Source organism: Cynocephalus volans, chromosome 2 (genome assembly GCF_027409185.1).
Source record: "Cynocephalus volans isolate mCynVol1 chromosome 2, mCynVol1.pri, whole genome shotgun sequence".
Taxonomy (NCBI): Eukaryota; Metazoa; Chordata; class Mammalia; order Dermoptera; family Cynocephalidae; genus Cynocephalus; species Cynocephalus volans.
Genome location: NC_084461.1, coordinates 104454213 through 104480440, shown reverse-complemented (window position 1 = coordinate 104480440; position 26228 = coordinate 104454213). Strand labels below are relative to the sequence as shown.

Genomic DNA, 26228 nt, shown 5'->3' with positions numbered 1-26228 from the left:
TAACCAGCAAACAGGTCCTTGGAAGCCATAGGTTGGAAATCATGTCTGTACCCTCGGCGGCCGACAGAGGTAGGAGTCAGCCAAGGTGGTAGCGCTGCGCCACCCACACACAACCTATTCACAGCAAATGCTCGGCAAGATTCTGAACATCTGAGGCTCCCTGACCATTTTTCTATATTTTCCCAACAAAGGAGAACAAGTGTTTGATTCAGTCAAGAAAAATAGGAAATATATGGTGGAGGAGATCAGGAAGAGAATACCCATTCCTGGAGGTTCAAAAGTCTACCTAGTATAAATAACCAATAAGCATAGGCCAGCTTTGATAACAGCCTTATTAAACTCAGATTTAATTATAAGTTTTTTTTTTTTTTTTTTTTCCGTGACCGGCACTCAGCCAGTGAGTGCACCAGTCATTCTTGAACCCGCGGCGGGAGCGTTGCCGCGCTCCCAGCGCAGCACTCTACCAAGTGCGCCACGGGCTCGGCCCTAATTATAAGTTTTATTATTATTACTTATTTTTATTATTAGTCAAAAGTTTAATTTTAAATGTGTATCTGTGACTGCTATTTGCAGCTTCCTTCTTTTTTTCGTGTTTCATCCCCACCTGAGATCATAATATTATCTGGGAAAATTCAGAATAAGACATGTAATACTTCCTTTATTTATATAATTTAAGGACTTTCCATTTCTTAAAGCAGAGAAACTTTTTTGCCTGCAGACCAGTAAGAAAGATATATCGCACTGTGACTTAGAACTCACATACCTACACATAAATGCAACTTAGGTTTACCCTTACTATACATGTGATCTACTCTGACATTTTCTATTCCATTTCATTTTGTTTTTAAATTCAGGCTGTGGCCTGCCTTGGGTTGAATGACCCTCCTAAACTTAATCCCCACTGTAACTGTTGAGGGTGAGAAATCCTATTAGGGTAATTGAAAGGTGGGGCTTGAAGAGGTGATCAGATTGTAGGACCATGTCATAGTAAATGGATTAAAAATGGTAGTCATAGCTGTGGTTTGGAAGGCTTTAAAAGGAGAGTGAATGAGGAGGTTGTTTCTCTCTCTCCTCTGCCATTTTGCAATGTGATACTGTGCCTCATCACTGTCACCACCACTAAGGACTTCACCAAATTTCTTCCCTGGACTTTGGACTTACCAGCCTCTGAAACTGTAAGAAATAAATTTCGTTCTTTTTATAAAATACCCAGGTTCAGGTATTTTGTTATAAGCAACAGAAATGGACTAATACTTGGATTTACTAAGTTGATTTCACTCCCACTAATAGATTGAGATCTATAAACACTCTCCTAATGCAGTGGTTCTCAAGCTTGAGAATAAGAAAAAATAGTATGAGATGTTTATTAAAAATTCAAATTTCCAAGACCCACGCCCCAAAATTCGTGTTCAAAAGGGCCAAGACGGGGCACAGAAACCTGTACTTTAAGCCAAAATCCCAGGAGATTTGATATAGGTGGCCTTCAGAATACACTTTATGAAACACTGCCTTGCAGGAATGGCTCTCAGTCACAGTGCACATCAGAACCCTGTCTAGAACTAGACATACAAGTGCATAGGCATAACCCCACACCTACAGATTTAGAAATTCTCAGGGCAGGATCTAGATACACCAGTAATTCTGAAGTGAACCTCTCATGAAGAACTACCATCTTATAAGAGTATTCCAGAGTGTATGTGCAGAAAAAATGGAATACTATCTTTTTTTAATTAGGATCTAAAGATTCTCTGAGACTATATTCTGGAATTACAGATTTTACACATCTAAGTCTATGTTTCCATTTTTCCCCTTTATCAAAGTCAGTGCTGCCTACCAATGAACCAGCCTCTTGTTGAGTTTTTTATATTATATTCACCAATTATAATTAGTAAAAGAGAAAATGGGTAGAAAGTGAAATTCTCTATTTTACCCTTACTAATTAAAGTATTTTAACACAACATACTGATTTCTTTAAAGTCAATTATTTCATTCAACAAGTATTTACTGAGTATTAAAATGTATTGCTCTGGGTGAGATAAGAACCTCTAAAATTTATTTTTAGTTCTGCCAATTACTAATTCATAAGGCTATAAATGCCTCTAATATTGGATTCACTAGGGTTACCTATGAAAACAAATAGAAATCAGGGAGAATTATGGAGATTCCTTCCATGAAATGTAAAGATGGATATCAACTAATCCAGAGAAAATATTTTCCATTAGGACAAGTTAAGGAAAGAAGGCTCACACGTAGTTATCAATTAAAGGGTTTTACTCTTAGCTCTGTGGATCAATAGCTTTTTCTTAGTCAAGTCACTTATTTTCTTTGGGCCTCTGTTGCCTTATTTATAAAAAAAAGAAATAATAGCTGCCCATACTAGGTCAGAGGTCATTTTGCAAGATACTAATGAGATAGGTGAAGATGACATGAAAACTATCAGAAGATATTTAAAGGTATGTCTACTATTAAAATACTGTTCAATTATTTATAATGAATACATTTCTACAGTCTTTGACATCATGTCATCCTTACAATATCCCCACCAAGAATGAATACATATTGACCAATTTCACAGTTAGCAAAGAATATAAGGCTGACTTTCTTTGGATCAAATAACTAGAAAGCAGCAAAAATAGAAACGAGCTGTATGTGATTCCTAATATACTGCTCTTTCAACTACACTACGCTGATCCTCTTTCATATGGTTTTAATCACTAGTTTAATCTTCAGTAGATGTGAATGAGAGTATCTTAAAAATATTTAAGAGCATTAAAGCACCCATGAAATCTACTATATGAATCCAATATTTATAAACTATTGGTTAACCAGCTTTCAGAATTATTTATGAATATACCTTCCTGAACATACAGAATATATATATATACATATTTTTTTCTGAATATACAGAAAAACATTCATCAACCTGTTAACAATTACATTACATGATATAATAAATGCAAGAAATTAAGTCCTGGAAGTATGTTAAGACTTTGCAAGTAAAACATGTAACTTTAAGAACAATATACATATATGACAAGACAGAAAAACTGCATAAAGGTAGATCATAAAAACAAAGAATAAAGTGCCATATATGACTGGATGATGGTGTTTGATACTAACAATAAAGTAACCATCAATGTTTAGGTTACTGACTTTTTAAATATTAATTACAAAATAAAAAGTGTCAGAAGGAAAAAAAGTAAAGCATTTCAAGACAACTCTGGCACAATTTAGTTTAATCTATTCCAATGAAAGATTTAAATAAATTTTAAATGGAAGTAGGATTTAACATGTATCTTCAATCACAGTGTATAATTTATACAGATTTATTTGATAATCACTCTGATTTCATACTTTTACTATTAAGACATTTCAATTCCCAAAAGAAAAAGTGATAAATTACTGACCAGATTTTTCTTTTGTTTGGGTAGATTAACTGGTTCAAAAACAGAGATAACGTTTCCATAGGATGCTGCAATCTTTTAAAAAGAAAAAAGAAAGAAAACTCATTATGGATAGGTTAACTTAGTTATGGATCAAAAGAAACGAAGAGTATAATTTTAAATATGCTCACACACAGTTTCATTCACCAATACTTGAGAATGTCAGTTTTGAAGACCATCACATCTGGATTAGAATCTTAACACTGCCACTTCCGCTATAACTAGCAAGTTAATCTCTTCAAACCTTAGTTTCCCCATCTGTGTTTATAATATGTATATATATGTATATGTATGTATTATAATACCATCTTCCTATTATTATTTTGAGGACTGAAATAATATTGTAAAACACCTAGCATATAATAAATGATATATTACATGAATAGTAAATGTTAATTCTTTTTCTTACAGAAGAAAACATATCAATGTATTCCTTGTCAAGTACAGAATTTTACATGATTTAAAAATCGGTTTTGGGTTTATCGATCCTCAACATTTACAATTCTATCAGCATATATTTAACGTTTTAAAAGCAAAACTTAGATCTATTCCTTTGTGAACTCCCCAAATATACTTTTTTAAATATTCTAATTTATTTACTGCAATGGTTCGAATGTCCCCCCAAGCTCATGTTGGAGCTTAATCCTCAACATGGCATTTGAAAAGTGGGGCCTTTAAGGGGTAATTAGATCATGAGAAGTATGTACTCATAAATGGATTAATACATTCATGGACTTATGAGTTAATGGGTTATCAGGAAGTAGACTGGGGGCTTAAGAAGAGGAAGAAGGCATGTGGAAATTCACTCTTGATCCACCCTCGCTGTCTGACATCCTGCATTGCCACAGGACTCTGCAGAGAGGCTCCACCAAGAAAAGGTGCACCCTCAACAGATGCATTCCCTGGACCATGGACTTCCTAGCCTCCAAACTGTAAGAAATAAATTTTGTTTTTTCATAAATGACCCAATTTCAGGTATTCTATTATAAACAATGGAAAAGGAATTAATATAATTATCTTTAAATTTACTCTTTAAATCAACATTTCCTGGCTCTGTCTTATAAAGTAGCTACTTCTATAGTTTGAGGAAGTCCTATCTGAAAAACATCAAAATATCAGAAATCAGATACACAGATAGATAAAATGAACAAATCAGGGATTAAAAACAAAGAACATATTATCTAGTAACATGGGGGTAAGAAATGAGGATATAAACATATATGGGGGGATAACTTCCAATGGCTAGTTTAAGTATTCTGAGTATTTAGGATGTAGAAATCACCTGCACTGAGTTGATTTTGGAGGAAGTGTTTAATTCTGAACTTTTAGATATGTGTGGGATTTCAAAAGGCTTAAGTTTTCAATTTTAGAAATCGAGCATAGTATAAACACAAGTGTAAAGATTAAAAGAGGCAATGTATGTGTTTCGAGGTGACTGATCACCATCCTGGCTAGAAGAAAGTATTCCTTATAGCAGAATAATGGACATGAGACTAAAAAGGCAGGTTTGAGCCAGGTTGTACAAGGCCTCAATCCAAAGTGAACAATTTGAACTTTTCCAAGGAAATGGGAAGCAAACAATATTCTGAAGCTGACAAATAACAAGATAAAAAAAAAGAAAAAATAATAAATAACAATATAAATGCAGATGAATTTTCTCAGGAAAATTAATGTGACAGTAGTATAAAGAAAAAATGATAATGATAAAATACTGGTGCCTATGGTGTCCAGTAGCATTTCATTCTTAAAGGCAAACAGTCAGAAATCCCCAGGTACCAGAACTTGCAGATTTTCTTCCTGATAATTTAAGGAAACTTTTGATAATACTGATATCCATAAACAAAGGAAATGTGCCTTTTATTAGAATGATTATGAAACTAAATGACTTCTTTATTCTAACATGGACTGTCACAAAGTCTATCACAAAAATATAGCTCTCATTAGAAATTATTAAATTAGATTTCCAACATTAACCAGTTACATGTGAGTCTGAATGGTATAAGAAAGTTTTATACTAAAATGAAAATTACAGAACTACAGAGCTAGGAGATCAAACAAGCATGAATGAAAAAAACAGTCTCAAGGATTTTTAGCATTCCATTATAAAGATCATTTTTGTAGTATAGTGAGAAGTAAAAAAAAAAGCCTAAATGACAGGGAGAGAGGGAGGGAGGGAGGGAGGGAAGGAGGAAGAGAGAGGAAGAGAGGGAGAGAGAGAGATTGAGAGAGAACTGAGAGAAAGAGAGTAACTCTGTTAAAGGGACAGGACATAGAAGTAACAAAATAGTAGTCCAACTAAAAGATAACGACTGCAACAATCAAAACTCCTTTTACAATGAGTATCTTTTGTTTGTTTGTCTTGGCAGCAAGCTGGTAAGGGGATCCAAACCCTTGACCCTGGTGTTAACAGCACCATGCTCTCCCAAGGAAGCTAACCAGCCAACTCCAACCCCCAGAGTGTCTTTAAACTAAAGTCCCAAGCAGTAATTTTTCATGCTGGCAGGCTTATCAGAAAAGAGATGTAGAATTTTTAAAAAAGAAAAAGATTGTGTCCATGGACTCTTATATGACCATTTTGATGCCTCACACAAAATATTCTAATGTAATCACATAGTAAATATTTAAATATCTAGCAAAAAAAAAAATCAATTTGCAAAGTTCAGCCTAGTCTGACTACAATTTTTCATAGGCCCGACCATCTATGCCTATATAGTGCTAATTTAAGCTACATACTATGCTACCTACTAAGTATGACTCTCCCATTCTGGTACTACATAGAACTATATTTAACCTCATCTAGAATTGTATACCTTGTTTCTTTTGTTTTTGTTGCTGCTATTTTACTTTCGAGGTTTTTCATATGCAAATAGAAGTCCAGATAACATTTTTCATTTTTCTCATAGACAAATATCTTTCTCAACTGATATAGAGGATTATGCCATATTTCAAAATTGAATAAGAACATAACTTTCGACACTCCCTAAAATGCATTTAAAGAGCCAGAGAAATTTGTAGCTACATTGTCCTTGAAACAAAGCAAGTCTCTATTTCAAAAGGAAATATATACTTCAAAGATTATCCTGACAAAAACCGTATTAAAAATTTTTTGCATTTTCCCACAAGATTACAAACCTTGCCTTGTTGCATTGAACAGTCTACACATCCCACTTGAATATTTCCATGTTTAGCTCCTGGGATTATCTGTAATCTTTCAAAATCACTTCCTAGTATTACAATGTCGCATCCAGATGCATAAGCCTAAAAAAATAAAATAAAATGACAAGGTGTCAAGAAAACATCATATAGAAAACTAGCATTGCATTAATTTTTTTTTTTTTTTGGTGGCTAACAGACCAATTTTAAACATTTTCTTTAAAAACCTATACCCGGAATTATTTCCCTTGCTTTCCATATACAGCCCATCAGCAAATTCTGTCAGTCCTATCTGCAAAACATATACCAACTCTGTCCATTTCTTGCATCTCCACTAAATGCTACTGCCCTTGTCTAAGCCCCCGTCATTTCTCTTCTGTACTAGTGTTAATAGTCGAACTGCTTCCATTCTTGCCTCCCTCTAATTCACTTCCACACAAAGACAAGAGTGACCTTTTATTTCACTTCTGTTTTTTTGACAGCTGGCCCAGACAGTGATCAAACTTTGGACCTTGGTGTTATAAGCACCACACTCTAACCAACTAACTTAACTGGCCAGCCAAAGGGTGACCTTTTAAAAATGTTCATTGTACCAAGTAATTTTCCCTGCCTAAATCACGTCAATAGTTTCCCACTGCACTTAGAATAAAATCTCAACTCCTTACCATAGTCAATACTCTAAATGATTGTCCTTCTACAAACCCATCTACTCTACTCTTTCCTTCTTTCCTTCCCTAATTGGCTCCTGTCCCTATACTGCCCTTCTCTCTGGCCCCTTTTCCATCTCATGGTGGTTTATTTGCCTTTTCCCTCTCTGGTTTTTGTCTAGCTATCTTCTTTTCAACATTCTGGTCTCAGTTTCCAACCATTCTCTCTCCCATTACTTTCCATCATATTACTGTTTTTTCATAGCATATATCACGATTTGTAAATGTCTTGTTTATTGTCCATTTCCATATCTATATGTTAAATTCCAAGAAGGCAGTTTATCTCATTCTCTGCTTTAGCCTCCAACCAACTCTAAAAGAAGGGTTTAGAACATAGCTAGTGCTTTATAAATACCTATGGAATAAATGAAGTATATAATTTCACAAAAAACAGCCACCATAGTCAAACAAATAAAAAGGTACAGAGTTCAAGGCTTATTGGCAAGCATTTTATACCTCTTTTTAAATTTTACAAAAATTAGCAGAACTCTTCCAACCAGAATTCTCTTTCTGTGTCCTTTTCTCTGCCACTTTGATCACAGGAGTTTCTTCCATAAGAGGGCACATGGTTGTCCTAAGATTCACATGTTATAACACGTTAATAATAAAACATCTACCACAAACTATTTTCCATCCTGAGTTCTTACAGTTTTAGTAATTCTTTACTTTCTCATCACTTTTGCACATGCATATATAATCTAATATAAAAAAATCATACTTCACATATACTTTATCTAAATTCCCACCAAAGCCAAAATGGCTCTCTATAAGCTATCAAACACGTTAAAAACATGTTCATACTTGCCTGAAATTATTCCTAAAAGGAGTTAGGAATAATCAAGTATGGTTCCACTAGTATCACATATTGGAAAAAATTGGCTCAGTTAAACAAAACAAAATATAACAAATCTCATGACGGTCTGCTCTCTTATATATATATCCACAATAGGATCATAAGGCTTGTCACAAGTCTATTAGCAAGAATAAATTCTAAAAACAAATTTATCTTAAGAGAAGTTTTCTTTCCTAATACTTAAATATCTTAGGAACTGATTTTCTCCTCAATATTATTAAATTTTTATGAAATAGTGATTGTCACTATTTCCCAAAATATCATATTGGTTTCCATTAACTGGAATTAAAACCCATGTCTTCATAACTTCACCTTTCTTTCATTATACCTGAAATTACCTACCTAATAATGCAAATATTTTTGTCAAACATGATTTAAAATTTTTCCACATCAATTCCATATTAATCCTGAAGTATCTCACAAATAACTGTTTAATATAAGTATTACATTTGTAGAGTTGAGAAATGCAAAGTTATCCTCAAATAAACAGTTTTATTGAGGGGAAGACACCAGCTCAACACAATTAATGCTTCATCATTCAAAGACTTATCCAGTTCTGAATTACCCTGTCCTTTTGCTGCTGCTGAATTATACTATCACTGCCCGTCATTTGACTTTTTCTCAGCAACAGTACTAGAAGTTGCAAAGCTGTCTCTCTCTTGTTCTGGTAAGCTTTAAATCAAATGAAATTATTGATCTTCACACGGAATGTAAAAAACTGAGGTAATATTGAGGATATACATATTTTTCCCCCTCATTCAGTCCTCACTTTCTTCCAATTAATGGCAACAAACTACTAGATAGCAAAAAAAAAAAAAATATATATATATATATATAACATATATATATATGTTATATATATATATATAACATATATATATATATTATATATATATATAACATATATATATATATTATATATATATATAAAACCAACTGTAATCCACACCTCACGAGCTGACATTATGCGGAGGGCTTATAAAAAAGACCCTGGTTTCTTTGACCATAGAATTTTTAATTTTATGGTTTATTTGATTATGTAATTAAATATAGTCATCCTCCCGTATCCTCAGGGGATTGGTTCCAGACCCCCAAAAGTGTCTTGCCCCTAGACTACTCTTTGAGAATCACTACTACATATCAATTAAAAATGTGCAGAACATGGATGAATCTCACAATGCTAAACTAACAAAATCAAGACACAAAACTATACATATTTTGATTCCATTTAATCAGTATCAAAAAACAACAAAATTAGTCTTGGGTGACAGAAATCAGGATAGTGGTTACACCCAGAGATACTGCTTGGGAGGGTACATAAAAGGGTGCTCTTCGGGTGCTGTAATATTCTATTTATCTGGTGATCACTTCACAGGAGGTTCACATTGTGAAAATTCAGTGAAGATATACCTTATGATTTGCACCCTTTAATGGAAGTATGCTCTTCTTCAGTAAAAACTTAAGAGAAGTCTCTCAAAATCAAAGTCATACTTATTATTTTTATTATCTTAATGTTCATAGCTCTCCTTTTCCTAAAGTGGAAAGTACAGTTGTGCATCAAGTTTTAAAATATCATCCAAATAAGTTAGGGGAAAAAAAAAAGCCACCTTACTTAAAATGTAACAGTATAAAGGTTTCATAAGGGGCTACCGAAACATCATTAAATTTCTTTCCAGCTATACCTCTGTACTTAATGCTAAAAGCAAGGCATTAAATGTGAATCATACTTAAAAAGGCAATTTTCAACTATTTAACAGATTGAACAACATAAAACAGATAAGGCAAAATAAATATTTGCTTTGTTACACAGCTAAACACAAAAACTCCATGTCATTAAGTTCCTAGCTCTAGTCCCCCTTTGGCTTCACCTTACAGGAGAAATAGGATAGTACAGACAGAGGGGCCTTTGTAACTATTAAGAAGCCACAAAACAGATTAAAAAAACAGCTGACAGTATAACAGAGAGTATTAACATATTCTTTTCAGTTGACTTATTATATTTTGTATCAAAAACTAACAGAAAATCCTTAAGATTCCTTATGTGCTTATTCTTCGTAGTTTACCTCTAATTACTGAGTCCTGGGATGTTTTCTGACATAATCATTATTGTTCATTATCACAAGTAAGTAGATATTACTTGCCATGTTAAATAAACTTTCATTAATTTATTAAACAAACAGGTTGGAACCAATTACACAGATTTTTAATAGGTACTACAAAATGAAATGCATTTAGAAAATAACTTGCCAAACTTTGAAGAAAAAAATCAGATGACCCTTTCTTTACTATTTTATTTAAACCTATGATTAACAGTACACTGTTCCTCAACACCGTTATTCATTAAGGAAATGCAAATCAAAACCACAATGACACCACTTCACATCTCCGAGGATAATTTTTTTAAAAAAAGGAAAATAAGTGTTATCAAACACATGGAGTAATTAAAACCCTCGTATATTGCTGGTGAGAATGTAAAATTGTGCAACTGCTGTGGAAAACAGTTTGGTAGTTCCTCAAAAAGTTAAAAATGGAGTTATATGTCACAGCAATTCCACTCTTAGGTATATAGCCAAGAGAATTATAAACATGTCCACACAAAAACTAGTACACAAATGCTCATATCAGCATTATTCATAATGGCCACAAAAGAGAAACAACTCGAATGTCCATCAACTGAAAGTGAACAAACAAAATATGGTATATCCGTACAACGGAATATTATTCAGCCATAAAAAGTAATGAAGTACTGATATACGCTACAACATGGATGAACCATAAAAACATTATGCAAGTGAAGTAAGTCAGATACAAAAGACCACTATTACATCGTTTCATTTATATGAAATGTCCAGAACAGACAAATCCACAGAGACAATAGGACAGTGGGTTGTAAATAAGATAAGTAAGCAAGATAAGTGGTTGTAAGAAAGATAGTAGTTGTCAGTGGCTGGGGGGAGGGGCGAATAGAGAGTGACTGCTAATGAATATGGGATTTCCTTTCTGGATAAGGAAAATATTCTGGAATTAGATTGTGGTAATGAATGCATGACTGTGAATACACTAAAACCACTGAGATGTACACTTTAAAAGGGTGAACCTTATGGTATGTGAATTACAAGTATATCCCAATAAAATTGTTATTAAAAAAATGATATTTCAAGAAAGTTTCCTGTGGGAAATAAATGTTTGTAACAGTCAGCAACCAATACAAACAACTGGTAAACTGTAAACTCCCAAAGATCAAAAATCCTGCTTATTCATGACTTTCCCACACTGTATACAGTAGGACCCCAAATGTAGTAAAAACTCAATGTTTATTTCTAAAGAAATATTTTTGTTAAATCTTTCATAATTTATGGGCAATAACTACCTTTGAATATACATAAGAACAAAAACTTCACGCACAGACTCAATTTATCCCCATTTAGTTAAAAGTTAAAAATAAACAAGGACATCTCCGGATAAAATTGATTAAGGTCTAAGATGGTCCTCAAATCTTCATTTCTGTAGTTCTTTATCTTCTTCAAATTAACTATGTACTCATCTATGCTTCATGCATCCAATACTTTGGGTTCTTATTCCTCCTATAAAAAATAGAGCTCAACCAGAAGCCAATTATATACACCTGTCAATTAGTAGTAGAGACTAAAGTGTGAAGATGCTTGAGTCAAAGTTATGTTCTCAACCAGTTTTTGAACCAAACATTATTTTTCAATTTTAAAAAGGTTCTGACTCAGGTAAAAGAAATTATAGCTACCAATAAACGATGACTCCCACATGTACAGAATCAGTAAATGTTAGGTGAATGAAATAATTAATAATTTGAAGAGTGCCATTTCTGTGGGAAGTAAATGGAAAGCTAAAATCACACTTCCCTACCCTAGGAACTTCCAAGAAATCACCTAGATTTGACTTTTTGAGGATCCTAAACTGGGAGTGTGGGAAAGGGGGGTGGGCAGCCCAAAGAAGCTGTTCAGGCCTTGCTTAGTCCTTAGAGCAGCTCTTCTGCCTCCAGCACAGGTTTTCTTTGTCCCTTTTGTCTTCATGTATTTACTAGGTTCTACCTTGCCAGCTGCTTGAAATGCAGTGACAGAAAAGATGTCACTGCCCCAGAGACAATAGTCTAGTGGGTGACAAGTAAACAAGAAGTTACAAGATAGGCTATGTCAACAAATAGGAGGAGCACCTCATCTGATTGAGTCTAACTCAAGGCTTTAAAGAAGAGGAAAGAGCCAGGTTTAGATCATTTTAGCATAGGGAGGCAGAGTTGAAAAGTTGCTTGAGAGGATGTGTAAAGGCTTGGAAGTAAGAGAAAGCATTTTCTACTGTATAAGTGGAAAGAAGTCAGGGATAGCTGAAGTTTAGGAAGGCAGCTACTGCAGGGAGGAGGAAAAGTGACAAGAGACTAGAAAAGTACACTAAAATGCCTTGAAAGCATTCATACTTTATCCTAATTTGCCTTTTAAAATAATCCCTTTGGCAGTATTGCTTACGTTGGAGATAAGCATGATTAAGTACAGGGACACAGGTTAAAAGGCCATTTCAACAGTGTAAGGGCAGTAGAGATAAAGACAAGTGGAGATGTCTGAAAATTATTTTGGAGATAGAATCTACTGGGCTTGACTGACTGTATAAGAAAAATGAGAGAGGAAGTTGAGTTAAGGATACCTCCAAGCCTCTGGCTTAGAAAAATAGCTACATGGTGTGAACATTCACAGAGATAATTAACACAGGTGGACTCAAAGGACAAATGGGGGGTGGAGGTGGAGGGGGCACCAAAGTAGAGAAACTGATTGAGTCTAGAAAATGTTGAATTTCATTATTTGTGGCACCTTCAAGTGGAACAATACATGAGGTATTCAGATTCATCAGTTTGAAAGTCAAGACAGGGATCTCACCATGACAGACAATATATCAGGGAAGTGCATAAAGAATGAAACAAGAGGACCAAGGCCTAACGATCACCAACATTTAAGTGGCAGACAAGAAAGATACCTTGCAAAGAATACTAAGAATGAGTAATGAGAGAAGCAAAAAAAAAAAAAAAAGAGTATGGTATAACTAAGCCAAAGAAAGAGGAGAGAATGATCAACATGACAAATGTCAAGAGAAAGCAAGTTATGGAGACCTGTTGATTCAAGTTAGCATCACTGTGGTTGCTTGTAACTAAGAGGACGAAAAAGCTGCCAGAATGTAAGAGAGTTAAGAAGTGAACGGAACATAAAATTAGTGACAATTATAGACAACTCAAGGACTATAGCTGTGAAGTCAGAGATAAAGAGTGATGCTGGGTCAGAGAAGGGTTTTCTGGCAGGTTGTTTTTTAAGATGCGAGTTCTATGTATTAGAACTTCTGGAGAGAAAAGAGTGGAGATAACTGAAGGACTGAGGACCCAGAGACAGCCTGATAAGATCCAGAGCACAAGAAGAGGGATTAACCTGGATGGGCAGGGGAACACCATTTTTATGATATCAGGAAGAGAGAAGAATGGACGCTGATATAACTGGATTTTTCAGCTTGTAGTTGAAAATAAGGAAGTTACTATCTGATGGATTCCAGGTGGCAAGTTTATATAAATAAGAGAATATCAGGGGCACAAGGTTTCAAAAGATGAGAGAAAGGAAAAATGAGCAAATGGGTGGGAGGATTCCTGGGAAGCTTTGAGGTCCCATCCGAAGTTAGCAAGCATGACTTTATTTTCCACACTGTTTTATTTACACTGTCTAGTACTGTTCAAGAGCCAGGAATGTAGAAACAAGAACATAGGACTGATCAAGTGTGTGGGATTTGGTCAGAATGGTGCAAAAAAAAAGGGTCAAGAGAGTTAAAAGGACATTGGCAACAAAGTGTTGCTAAAATTAACTTATGCCAAATTATCCAAATTATAAAATTAAAATGTGTAACAATAACTATGCTGAACAACAGCTAATAAGGCTCAGAGGCTCAAGATCTGATTTCCATATAGCTATCTTCATATGCAACATGATATGAACTCCTTGTTCTAAATACCTCACAAATCTGTGCTAAGAACAGAGGAGTCAATTGCTGGAAAAGTAATTCAAGTTCCAGGTCCACAAAGTGGATAGTATTTCCAAAAGAAAAGGACATATCAAATCTCCAGTTTCTATGTTCTCCCTACTTCTAGAAAGTTTGTTAAAATAAAAACAAAGAGTAAAAACAGTGCCATGCTTTTCTTTAGCCTTTTTTTCTTTTGCATTTTGGAGTCTATAAATTTATATTAAGTCTATGCTAATAAAGGAACAGATCAATACAGATAATACAAACTGTATATCATCCAAAAAGGGCATGAAATAGAAATAATTTAGATAGTACTCATAGGTTATTAAAATTAGTTTAACCTCAAGCTTATACCACCTGATCAGGTGATAAGCATGGACGTACGCTAATAAAACAGAGAAAATAGCCTTTAATTTAAAATGGGCTGGTTATTATTTTAAAATAATTCACCTACCAAAAAATTCTTAAGTAAAAATAATCCACCTACCTGATTTTAAATAAAAACCTATAATATAATACAATCTATAATACTTCCAAATGAAAATATAAAACTAATTTGTTTTTTTAATTTTACTTTTCAATATACATTGTACTTGATTTTCATGCCCCTTTACCTGTTCCTCTCCACCCCCACCCCCACACAAGGCATATCTGTTCACTTGACTTAAATAGTTCAAGGAATTTTTGTGGTTATTCTGTCTTCTCGCCCCCCAACCCTTTATTTGTTTTTATGTTTATTTATTTTTAGCTCCCACAAATAAGTGAGAACATGTGGTATTTCTCTTTCTGTGCCTGACTTTTTCACTTAATATAATTTTCTCTAAGTCCATCCATGTTGTTGTGAATAGTAGTATTTCATTCTTTTTTATAGCAGAGTAGTATTCCATTGGGTAGATATACTACAGCTTCCTTATCCACTCATAGGATGATGGACATTAGGGCTGGTTCCAACTCTTGGCTATTGTAAATAGAACTGTGATAAACATGGGAGTACAGGTATCCCTTTGGCATGATGATTTCCATTCCTCTGGGTATATTCCCAACAGTGGAATAGCTGGGTCATATGGTAGATCTATCTATAATTGTTTGAGGAACCTCCATACCATTTTCTATAAAGGCTGCACCATTTTGCAGTCCCACCAACAGTGAATGAGAGTTCCTTTTTCTGCACAACCTCTCCAGCACTTATCCTTCTCAGTCTGTTGGGTGTTAGCCATCCTAACAGGGGTAAGATGGTATATCAAAGTGGTCTTGATTTGCATTTCCTGGATGCTGAGTGAGGTTGAGCATTTTTTCATGTGTCTGTTGGCCATTCATACATCTTCCTTTGAGAAATGCCTATTCAGCTCCTTTGCCCATTTTTTAATTGGGTTATTTGGTTTTTTTTTTTTTTTGCTGTAAAGTTGTTTGAGTTCCTTATATATTCCGGATATTAATCCTTTGTCAGATGTATATTTTGCAAGTATTTTTTCCCACTCCATTGGTGGTCTTTTTACTCTGTTGTTTCTTTCTTTTGCTGTGCAGAAGCTTTTTAGTTTGATATAATCCCATTTGTTTATTTTTCCTATAGTTGCCTGTGTTTTTTGGGTCCTATTCATGAAGTCTGTACCCACTCCTACTTCCGGGAGTGTTTCTCCTGTTTTCTTTAAGGAGTTTTACTGTTTCAGGATGTATATTTAATTCTTTAACCCATTTTGAGTTGATTTTGGTATATGGTGAAAGGTACAGGTCTAGTTTCATTCTTCTACAGGAGTATCCAATTTTCCCAGTACCACTTATTGAAAAGGCAGTCTCTTCCCCAGTATGTAGACTTGCTGCCTTTGTCAAAGATCAAATGGCTGTAGGCATATGGACTGATTTCTGGGTTCTCTGTTCTATTCCGTTGATCTGTATGTCTATTTTTATGCCAGCACCATGCTATTTTGGTTATTATAGCTTTGTAATACAGTTTAAAGTCAGGTAGTGTTAGGCCTCCAGCTTTATTTTTTTTGCTCAGGATTGCTTTGGCTATGCATGATCTTTTGTTGTTCCATATAAATGTCTGGATAGCTTTTTCCATCTCAGAGAAAACTGTCATTGAAATTTTGATGGGGATTGCATTGAATCTGTAGATCACTTTGGGTAATTATGGACATTTTCACAATATTAATTCTTCCAATCCAAGAGCAAGGGATATCTTTCCATCTTCTTGTGTCCTGTTTAATTTCTCTCCACACTGGTTTATAGTTCTCTTCATAGAGATTTTTCACATCCTTTGTCAGCTTTATTCCTAAGTATTTTTTTTGTTTGTTTGTTTGCTATTGTAAATGGGCTAGCTTTCATTTCTTTTTCTGCATGTTCACTATTGGAGTATAGAAATGCTACTGATTTTTGTGTGTTGATTTTGTATCCTGCAACTTTGCTGAAATCATTTATCAACTCTAGGAGTTTTTTTATGGAGGCTTTAGGCTGTTCAATATATAGGATTATATCATCTGCAAACAGGGACAGCTTGACTTCATCCTTTCCAATTTGTATGCCATTTATTTCCTTCTCTTCGCTGATTGCTCTGGCTAGTACTTCCAACACTATGTTGAATAGGAGTGGTGAGAGTGGGCATCCTTGTCTAGTTCCTGTTTTACAGATTTTTCTAAAATAAATTATTCACAAAAAGTTAAGGTGCCCTGACTATAATGTGAAAGGTTATCAAAATAATAAAATAGCACTGGCTTATCAAATCAACTGTCATGTAATATGCATAATACAATTGGTAAACCAGCTGCTTCTGTCAAAAATCTGTGATCAGAACAATCTAGGTCTGGCCCATGGCTCACTTGGGGCTGATAACACCAAGTACATCGGTTCAGATCCCTATATAGGGATGGCTGGTTAGCTCACTTGGGAGAGCGTGGTGCTGACAACACCAAGTCAAGGGTCATCTTTAAAAAAAAAAAAGAGAGAGAGAGAAAACAATCTACTACTAAACAATAAAAATTAAATCAATAAATGAAAAAAATCCTTCTATTAGGCACATATAACACTAAGTTTGCTAACTTTGAGACTAAATGGGATGCAAAGGAAGACACAAGTATTCTATCAAGCATATAATCAAAACATAATATTTAACTTTAAATTTTGACAGAGAATCTTCTTGAATATTCTAAATTTCAAAAAATATCTAAGTATGTAGATGTCGGTATTCTAATTTGGAAAATCTGTGATTTCTGTAAGACACTTAGATACCCTTTTCACCAAACTTTTTGTTTTAACCAATCATACCAAGTAACTATCCCTAAGAATTTCTTTCTGGTATATGTCCTGGTTAAGTGACTTAGGTTTGTTATGTTGTAACTAATGCTTATTTTCTTTTAAAAAACATAATACTGAGAACTAGTATTATTTCAATGACCATAGAGGTACTTTAATATTATAAAACATTATATTTTAAAATAGCCCCAAATTTTTAAAGTTCAATTTAATGCTTGTAATGGCATTATAAGCAAGCACTGCAATCATCTTTCTCTCTCTCCAGATGTGAACAGCAGAAACTTTCCTCTTCTGTACTCTCCCCACCCACAAAGACTCATATGCCCCCTCTTCAAAAAAAAAACCCCTTCCCATCCTCTCAATATAGTAACCACACTGCCACTAATAAAGTCTTCACTAAAGTGAACAAAACAGAGTTAAGGGCTGGCTGGTTAGCTCAATTGGTAGTGCAATGTGCTGATAACACCAAGGAAAAGGACTTAAATCACTGTGCAGGCGGCCAAAAAAATAAAATAGAGTTTAAAAAAAAAATCACACACACAGTTAAACTAAAGGATGCTTATTATCACAGAAAGTTGAGGAAGCCCCCATTTCTCTACCAACACCCACACAGCAACAGTTTTCTGACTTCTAATCTGGGTCTCCTTAGCAAGGAATACTGAGTTGCCAAATACTAAAGGGAGCCTGGAGCTATAACATATTTGCTTTCCTTCCTACAGCTAAGGTATTTAAATTTCAAACCAAAAACAGGAGATATTAGCACAATCTTTCTATTCCCTTTCTTTTTTGGCAGCTGGCTGGTCAGGGAATCTGAACCCATGACCTTGGTGTTATAAGGCTGCGCTCTAACCAACTTAACTAACCAGCCTAGCACAATCTTTCTGTCTCTTGGAAATTACCTCCCTTTTTAATTTTGTTCAAAGCACACTTACAGCACTACGTATGCATAAACTACAAAATGAAAAAAGAAAATCTATCATACATTATGCCATCAGAATGCACAAAAGTACCAGGAAATTTAAATTCTAATTAACCGTGCCTCTTTTTAACTTATCATCTTTTAAAACAAAATATTTTGTATTCCAAAAACAAAAATCATCAACAGATCAAGACCAGATTGCTCACATACTTTCACTCTAAAATCAATAGTAAATTAACAAGGAAAAAGTTAGAAGTGAAGGAAGCATTCCAGTAAATAAGGAAGTCCAGTAAATAATTTTTGCTTTCATACCTGAAGTCTCCCCTAATTGCTCACCTGATGTTGATAATAAAATGTATAACTACTGACTGAAAAAACTTAAAGAAACTTTAAGAGAAATATTTTATTTGGACTCAAATCTAAATTATTAAGGCTATTTTAAAATACAGCAATTACTAATTATATTGCAGTAAGCCTTCTTTATCCATTATTAATCAATTCAACCAGTATTTATCAAGCACTTTTTAGAATGAACATAATTTTATAATAGCTGACATTTTTAAGGGTTTTACATTAACTAATCCATGAACTTAAAAGCTTAGCACTTTTCTGAGTAACAACCCTGTAAGTAGGTACTATTTTAGTCTCATTTTATGGAAAAGAAATTCAAAGAAGTGTAAAAGAATTTGCCCATAGATAAACAACTAATTATAAGGGACTATCCTGGGAATCGAATCCAGGAATGACTCTACTTTAAGGTGTCACTACTCTCTCAATCACTATTCTAGGTGTTCACAATGAAGCCGTGAAAGACACACACATATAAGGCAAGTCCAGTTAATAATATAAGTGCAAATAAAGTGCTTTGAAAGTATAAGAGACATGGTCGCTGCCTACTAGAAGCCTTCTTGCTAAGAGCACAGTCAAAATAGTTTGATGCCAATTAAGCAGTAAAAAATAATAATACTTAGACATACTAACCTGTATCAGTAATTGCATATTTTAAAATCTAGAAAACATGAGAACTGACATTCAATTTCATTTCAATTTAAAACCTGTCATACTTTATGCAGAAAACAGGATCGCATATCTTTTAATCTTTCAAAGCAAGAATGGTGAGTTACCTGCAAACATGCAAAGGGGGGAATTACAAACACAGAACTACCTTAAGAGAAGGCATAAAGTAACCGCAGGAATAAAAGAAGTCTTCAAGAGGGACTGAAAAGGAAGAGCTCATGTCCCTACCTCAAGTAAAATTGCAACTGAGAGGAAATTTTTTAGTCTTCACATACCACCTCTATCTTCCTATCAAAGAAAAGTTAAAAGAGGTTAAAAACAAAACTCAAGGAGTAAACAATAGGTTCTGCTTTTTAACATGAAAGAAGAAAAAAGGGCAAATTCAAGAGAGGTAAATTTAAGGTATATGTAAATATCCAGGAAACTGAGGGCAAGAAACTTAGTTTGTAACAGAACTACCAACTTCATGATAAGAGTCAGGAATGGATTGGCTGCAAAGGAAAAGCATGACTCTCAATCCTTAAAGTATCACCAAAATTAATGAGAGCTGCAATCTCTTCATATTAAACCAAAAAATACATACTTTCAGCTTATTTAGTGGAATGCTTCCAAAGATCTGGGAGAAACTTTCAGTAAGCTTGCGGGGGGAGATGATTAAAATCTGCTCTATGGAAATGGGACTTTAAAATTCAGCAGAACTCCAACAAGCTACATGATAGTATAGGATGACCCTATAATATTTGGCACATTAACTGACCTCTCCTTAAAAATAACATGGAGGTATTCATCAAGGTTTTACAAAGAGAAGCACCCAGGTGTATAAATAGGCCATCATATTGTATTTGCTTTGAAGTTCATACCACTGCTTACACAGATTCAGAATGCCTTCTTAGAAAATGTTCTTAGAATTTACATTGGAGAAAGCACTCGTGTAACTTTAGGAGGTGGCAGAGAACACAACATTACTGTCCTACAATCTCCCACTAGAAAAACCTACTATGGATGCTGGGGTTTTTTTTTCCCCTCCTTTAAGTAGCAAGAGCAGACAGCAATGCCCACCTGAAGAGAGACTACAGCTGCTCACTGAGACCCACAGAGCTTACCGTTCTACTGAGTATTCAGACTAGGTAAACAGTTAGAATTAGAATCTCAACAACTACTAGTGTCAAGTGCAAACTAAGGTGTGTATGAGTCATTCTACAGGGGAGGAAAAGTCTCCATATGAAAGCAAAGAGCTTAGTTGGCAAAACTGTAAAAGTACAATTCAGGCATTAAATGCCTACACCATGTTAAATGTTGAGTAGTATTTATTCTGACCTACGCAAACCACAAAAAAGTCAAATATAGACAATAAGATTAGACATTTAAGACTCCTAAATAAGGGGCTTGTGTCAAGCTGCATGCTTTGTTTTACTTATACAAAATTAAGTTTTACTTTTAATCACAACTAAAAAGACATTTACAGTAGTGGTAGCAAAAATTATCAGCATTATAAACATGTTTAGGCTAGATGGTTAGTTAGCTCAGTTGGTTAAACAATAGTGCTTATAAATATGTTTAGATAAAGTGTATCGTGTGCAATACTGACTTATAGTTTGAAATAATTATAAAAACTATAGTGAAAGCAGAAAATGCCACTATACTGATAAATAGCCAGAGTTGGGGGCCCTCTTTCTTCCAATATCTGGGGAAGACCAATAAAAAGAAGTCACTTTCAGTAAACCTTAACCTGGAATTGCCACTCCATAGCAAAAAGGAGTTATACTGAAAAACAGGAATGCAACTTCTAGTAATTAATTAGAACAATCTAAAGTAATAAATTTTAAAGGATTCCTAGACTGCTACATACAGAATTCAAAGGGTGGTAGGAGTGAGTTATTTACGACGAGCACTTTTTTCTTTCCAAAGTTATTCTTCAGTGAATTTGAAGAAAAGTAAATGAAAAGCAATGTTTTCACTAAATTTTTACTCAGTTGATGACAGCAATCAATCAGTAATTGTTTTATGACACCCACTCTTTTTAACTACAAAGATATTTGGCCTTAGTAATTGGGATAAAAAATAAAACCAATCCCAGCTATTTCTAAAGTTGACAATTTGAGCCTATGAAGTGGGTTAATAAAAAGCCCCCTCCCCACCCCTCGTTACTCAACAAAGATTTTTGGATAAACGACTTTGGCAAACCGCTCAAGCCCAAAGAAGTCAGACTAAAAACTTTAAAAATCCTACAAAACATTCTCCCTTACGAGTTCAGGTTCCATACAGTACCTCAATGGCTGAAATGTTTTGCCTCCTTCGTTCTCGAAGGCCAGGTCCGCCCGGCCCTAGGTGACCCGGACCCCGTGGGGGCGCCGAGGCGCTCCCGGCCTGGGCCCTTCATTCTAGGCCGAGCCTGGCTGGCTCAGGGAAGCGGACGTGCCATGGGCGACGCCAAGACCTTCCCTCACTCACCGTGAAGCGCTGGTCGCCGACGCTGCCCACGGAGAAGCAGTTGTCGCCGGGGTTCACAGCCCCAGTCAGCACCTGGTGCAAGTTCATGTCGGAGCCTCAGTCCTGCAACGGACGCCGCATCCAGCTCATGCCAGGGGTCAGAGGCCGCTTTCCTCTCTCCTTCCCTTAAGGGCGGAGGCCGCTCTTCGGCCGCGACCGCGGCAGCGATAGGCGCCAGGAGCCGGAGCTACTCAGCAGGGGCCCGCGGCTCATCCCGATCCCGGGCGGGCGAGGCCCGGAGGGGGCGGGCCGGCGAGCAGAAGGAGCGCCGCGCTCCTCCGCGCACCTGTCACTGCTCGCGCGAGCCCAGATGAAGCTCTGGGTCCCCTGACCCGCAACGACCCTGGGCCGACACACCAGCCAGAAGGGCCGTGCTGTCTAAACACTTCCTCGGGGCCCCAGGCAGCCCGCCCTGACCGAGCCCAAGTGGCTCACGCACCACTCGCTCGCCCTCCCCGCCTGACCTGACCCTTCCAGACTCCGTGCCCGCCACCCCCACTATGCTCCGCGGCTCGCTACGCGTCTCCGGGCCCCTACGACCGAAATATCGCGAGATTTCTTTCGGCGCAGACGAGTACTATGTTAAAGGACTCACTTTTTCACCACAGTATACATATCAGCAAGTGGATATAAAAACGCCAGTTCTAGTGAGAAACTGGCCAATCCCGAGCTTCGGTCCACCTAGGACTCCGCCCACAACTGAGGACAGACCAATCTCTTTGAGGTTTGTGAAGCAGAACGCAGTCCGTTTGAGGTTAAACATCGTGAACTTAGCAGAAGCATAATGAACCTAAAATGAGATGCGGTTTATTATCTAGGTTAGTGTTTCATCTAATTGTTGGGCCAGAAAGTTTAAAGGGAAGAAGTGCATATAAATGGAATTGCAGTTTCCTCGGTCCTGGTAGGACTACAAGTCCCAACATTCACTGCTCCCCTAGGCGGCCAAAGAATATCTAAGTGAGCGTGACCCTTGAAACGTGTGTGTTAGCAGAATGGATACTACAGCACATTTCCAGCTCGCTTACCAGGATGACTTTGAAAGGCATAAACACTTGACAAATACTAGAGTGATATTTTTTACACCTAAATTTACCTTAACATATGTTTTGAAATACCATAGTGCTGATAATAATACTACACCAGACCTGCGTAGAACGTTTGTTTTGGAAGATAACCTAAGAATTTCCGAAATGAACAGTGTTAGCTACCAACTGAGATTGAACTCTTGTATTTTGACACAAGTTTTGTATTATAATTGACAAACATCTGCTTATATGTGATTCTCACATACTGTAAGCTTTTAGGGACAGATTGTGTCCTGTTCCTCTCAGTATCCCAAATGTCTTAGCACAGTGCCAGTCTCAATTTAGATGTTCAGGAAATGTTAAATGAATAAATGTAAATAGGAACTCTCCACTTAAAAGAGTACTTTGTTTTTAGATTGCTAAATTGGGCTGGCCGGTTAGCTAAGTTGGTTAGAACACAGCCTTAAAAAAAACAAGGTCATGGGTTTGGTTCCTCTTACCTGCCAGCCACAGCATAAAGTTACTAAGTTGATTTCTTAAAATATATTTTTGTTGCAGTAAAAAGACTTTAAACTAATACTTGGGTGGAAGGAGTACTAATAACTTTGTTTCCTTTTGCTTTTCTTAGATTTTTTGCAATGTACATTTACTTTGTCTTGCAATAAAAGATCATATTGTTACCGGACTCAGGTCTGGCTGCCCGCTACCTTGAGAAGGAAAGAAAAAAAACCTCAGAAGTCAAGTGGTTGATGTTAGAGAAGCAGCTGTACTCAGCTGAAGGAGATGGAAGGCTGTCCCATCTCAAAGATTTACATTTACTGAGGGGTTTTTAAAGGTAAGTTTGAGGAAATGGAATGTGGGAGGTGAAAAACAGGAGAGAAGGAGATGTGAGTTATAAGGGGTCGGTTTCTGTGGGTCAGGTACAGGGTCTCGCCAAGGCCTCATCTGGTTTCTGTTCTCATCTTCGCTGTTATCTCAGGACCCTGCAAGATTTTGATTTGCACGGGTGTACTTGCCTTGTGCCCAAAGTCAGCTTCAGTCGTTTGGCCTTAATCATTTCTCAAAACTCTACAAGTCTCAAAGAAAGAACTGTTAGCTTTGCAAAGTACTAATTAGTTTCTCAGCCTTGTTTTCTTACTTAGTGAGTGAGATAAGAAAGTCAGGAGATGGGAAGAAAAAGTGGAGAGAAAAAAACTGTCCTTTTTATTTTTTTTATTTTATTTATTTTTTTTTGAATATGCTAATAATAAATAAAATTTTATTTTATTTTATTATTATTTTATATATATATATATATTTTTTATTTTATTTTGTCGATATACATTGTAGCTGATTATTGCTCCCCATCACCAAGACCTCCCTCCCTTCTCCCTCCCCCCTCCCCCACAACAATGTCCTTTCTGTTTGCTTGTGTATCAACTTCAAATAATTGTGGTTGTTATATCTTCTTCCCCCCCCCCCCGGTTTTGTGTGTGTGTGTGTGTGTGTGTGTGTGTGTGTGAATTTATATATTAATTTTTAGCTCCCACCAATAAGTGAGAACATGTGGTATTTCTCTTTCTGTGCCTGACTTGTTTCACTTAATATAATTCTCTCAAGGTCCATCCATGTTGTTGCAAATGGCAGTATTTCATTCCTTTTTATAGCTGAGTAGTATTCCATTGTGTAGATGTACCACATTTTCCGTATCCACTCATCTGATGATGGGCATTTGGGCTGGTTCCAACTCTTGGCTATTGTAAAGAGTGCTGCGATAAACATTGGGGAACAGGTATACCTTCGACTTGATGATTTCCATTCCTCTGGGTATATTCCCAACAGTGGGATACCTGGGTCGTATGGTAGATCTATCTGCAATTGTTTGAGGAACCTCCATACCATTTTCCATAGAGGCTGCACCATTTTGCAGTCCCACCAACAATGTATGAGAGTTCCTTTTTCTCTGCAGCCTCGCCAGCATTTATCGTTCAGAGTCTTATGGATTTTAGCCATCCTAACTGGGGTTAGATGGTATCTCAGTGTGGTTTTGATTTGCATTTCCCGGATGCTGAGTGATGTTGAGCATTTTTTCATATGTCTGTTGGCCATTCGTATATCTTCCTTAGAGAAATGCCTACTTAGCTCTTTTGCCCATTTTTTAATTGGGTTGCTTGTTTTCTTCTTGTAAAGTTGTTTGAGTTCCTTATATATTCTGGATATTAATCCTTTGTCAGATGTATATTTTGCAAATATTTTCTCCCACTCTGTTGGTTGTCTTTTAACTCTTTTAATTGTTTCTTTTGCTGTGCAGAAGCTTTTTAGTTTGATATAATCCCATTTGTTTATTTTTCCTTTGGTTGCCCATGCTTTTGGGGTCGTATTCATGAAGTCTGTGCCCAGTCCTATTTCCTGAAGTGTTTCTCCTATGTTTTCTTTAAGAAGTTTTATTGTTTCAGGGTGTATATTTAAATCCTTAATCCATTTTGAGTTGATTTTAGTATACGGTGAGAGGTATGGATCTAGTTTCATTCTCCTGCATATGGATATCCAGTTATCCCAGCACCATTTGCTGAAGAGGCAGTCCCTTCCCCAGTGAATAGGCTTGGTGCCTTTGTCAAAGATCAGATGGCAGTAAGTGTGTGGGTTGATTTCTGGATTCTCTATTCTATTCCATTGATCAGTGTGTCTGTTTTTATGCCAGTACCATACTGTTTTGGTTGTTATAGCTTTGTAGTATAGCTTAAAGTCAGGTAGTGTTATGCCTCCAGCTTTATTTTTTTTGCTCAGCATTGCTTTAGCTATGCGTGGTCTTTTATTGTTCCATATAAATGTCTGAATAGTTTTTTCCATTTCTGAGAAAAATGTCTTTGGAATTTTGATGGGGATTGCATTGAATTTGTATATCACTTTGGGTAGTATGGACATTTTCACTATGTTGATTCTTCCAATCCAAGAGCATGGGATATCTTTCCATCTTCTTGTATCCTCTCTAATTTCTCTCAGCAGTGGTTTGTAGTTCTCATTATAGAGATTTTTCACCTCCTTGGTTAACTCAGTTCCTAAGTATTTTATTTTTTTGGTGGCTATTGTAAATGGGCAGACTTTCTTGATTTCTCCTTCTGCATGTTCACTATTGGAGAAAAGAAATGCTACTGATTTTTGTGTGTTGATTTTGTATCCTGCTACTGTGCTGAAATCATTTATCAATTCCAGCAGTTTTTTTGTAGAGGTATTAGGCTGTTCGATATATAGGATCATGTCATCTGCAAACAGGGACAAAAACTGTCCTTTTTAAAATCCTCCCTACCTCCGCAGCCCAGGCAGCTTTAGGTCCCAACATGGCTTCAGTCTGCTCGCTCCAACAATATTAGTCATCTC

The 26228-nt window shown here is 36.0% G+C and overlaps 1 protein-coding gene across 5 annotated transcripts in view; it reads right to left on the bottom strand.

The window, feature by feature from the left end:
* Positions 1 to 22324, bottom strand: part of DMXL1 (Dmx like 1) — a 149905-nt gene extending 127581 nt beyond the window's left edge. For all 5 annotated transcript variants that reach the window (XM_063088204.1, XM_063088200.1, XM_063088201.1 and 2 more), the window contains exons 1-3: positions 21808 to 22324; positions 6576 to 6701; positions 3408 to 3479 (exon numbers count right to left, since the gene is read on the bottom strand). In XM_063088204.1, coding sequence (XP_062944274.1) covers positions 3408 to 3479; positions 6576 to 6701; positions 21808 to 21894 — 285 coding nt within the window. In that variant the 5' untranslated portion in view covers positions 21895 to 22324. The remainder of the gene's footprint in view (positions 1 to 3407; positions 3480 to 6575; positions 6702 to 21807) is intronic.
* Between the last annotated feature and the right edge of the window lie 3904 nt (positions 22325 to 26228).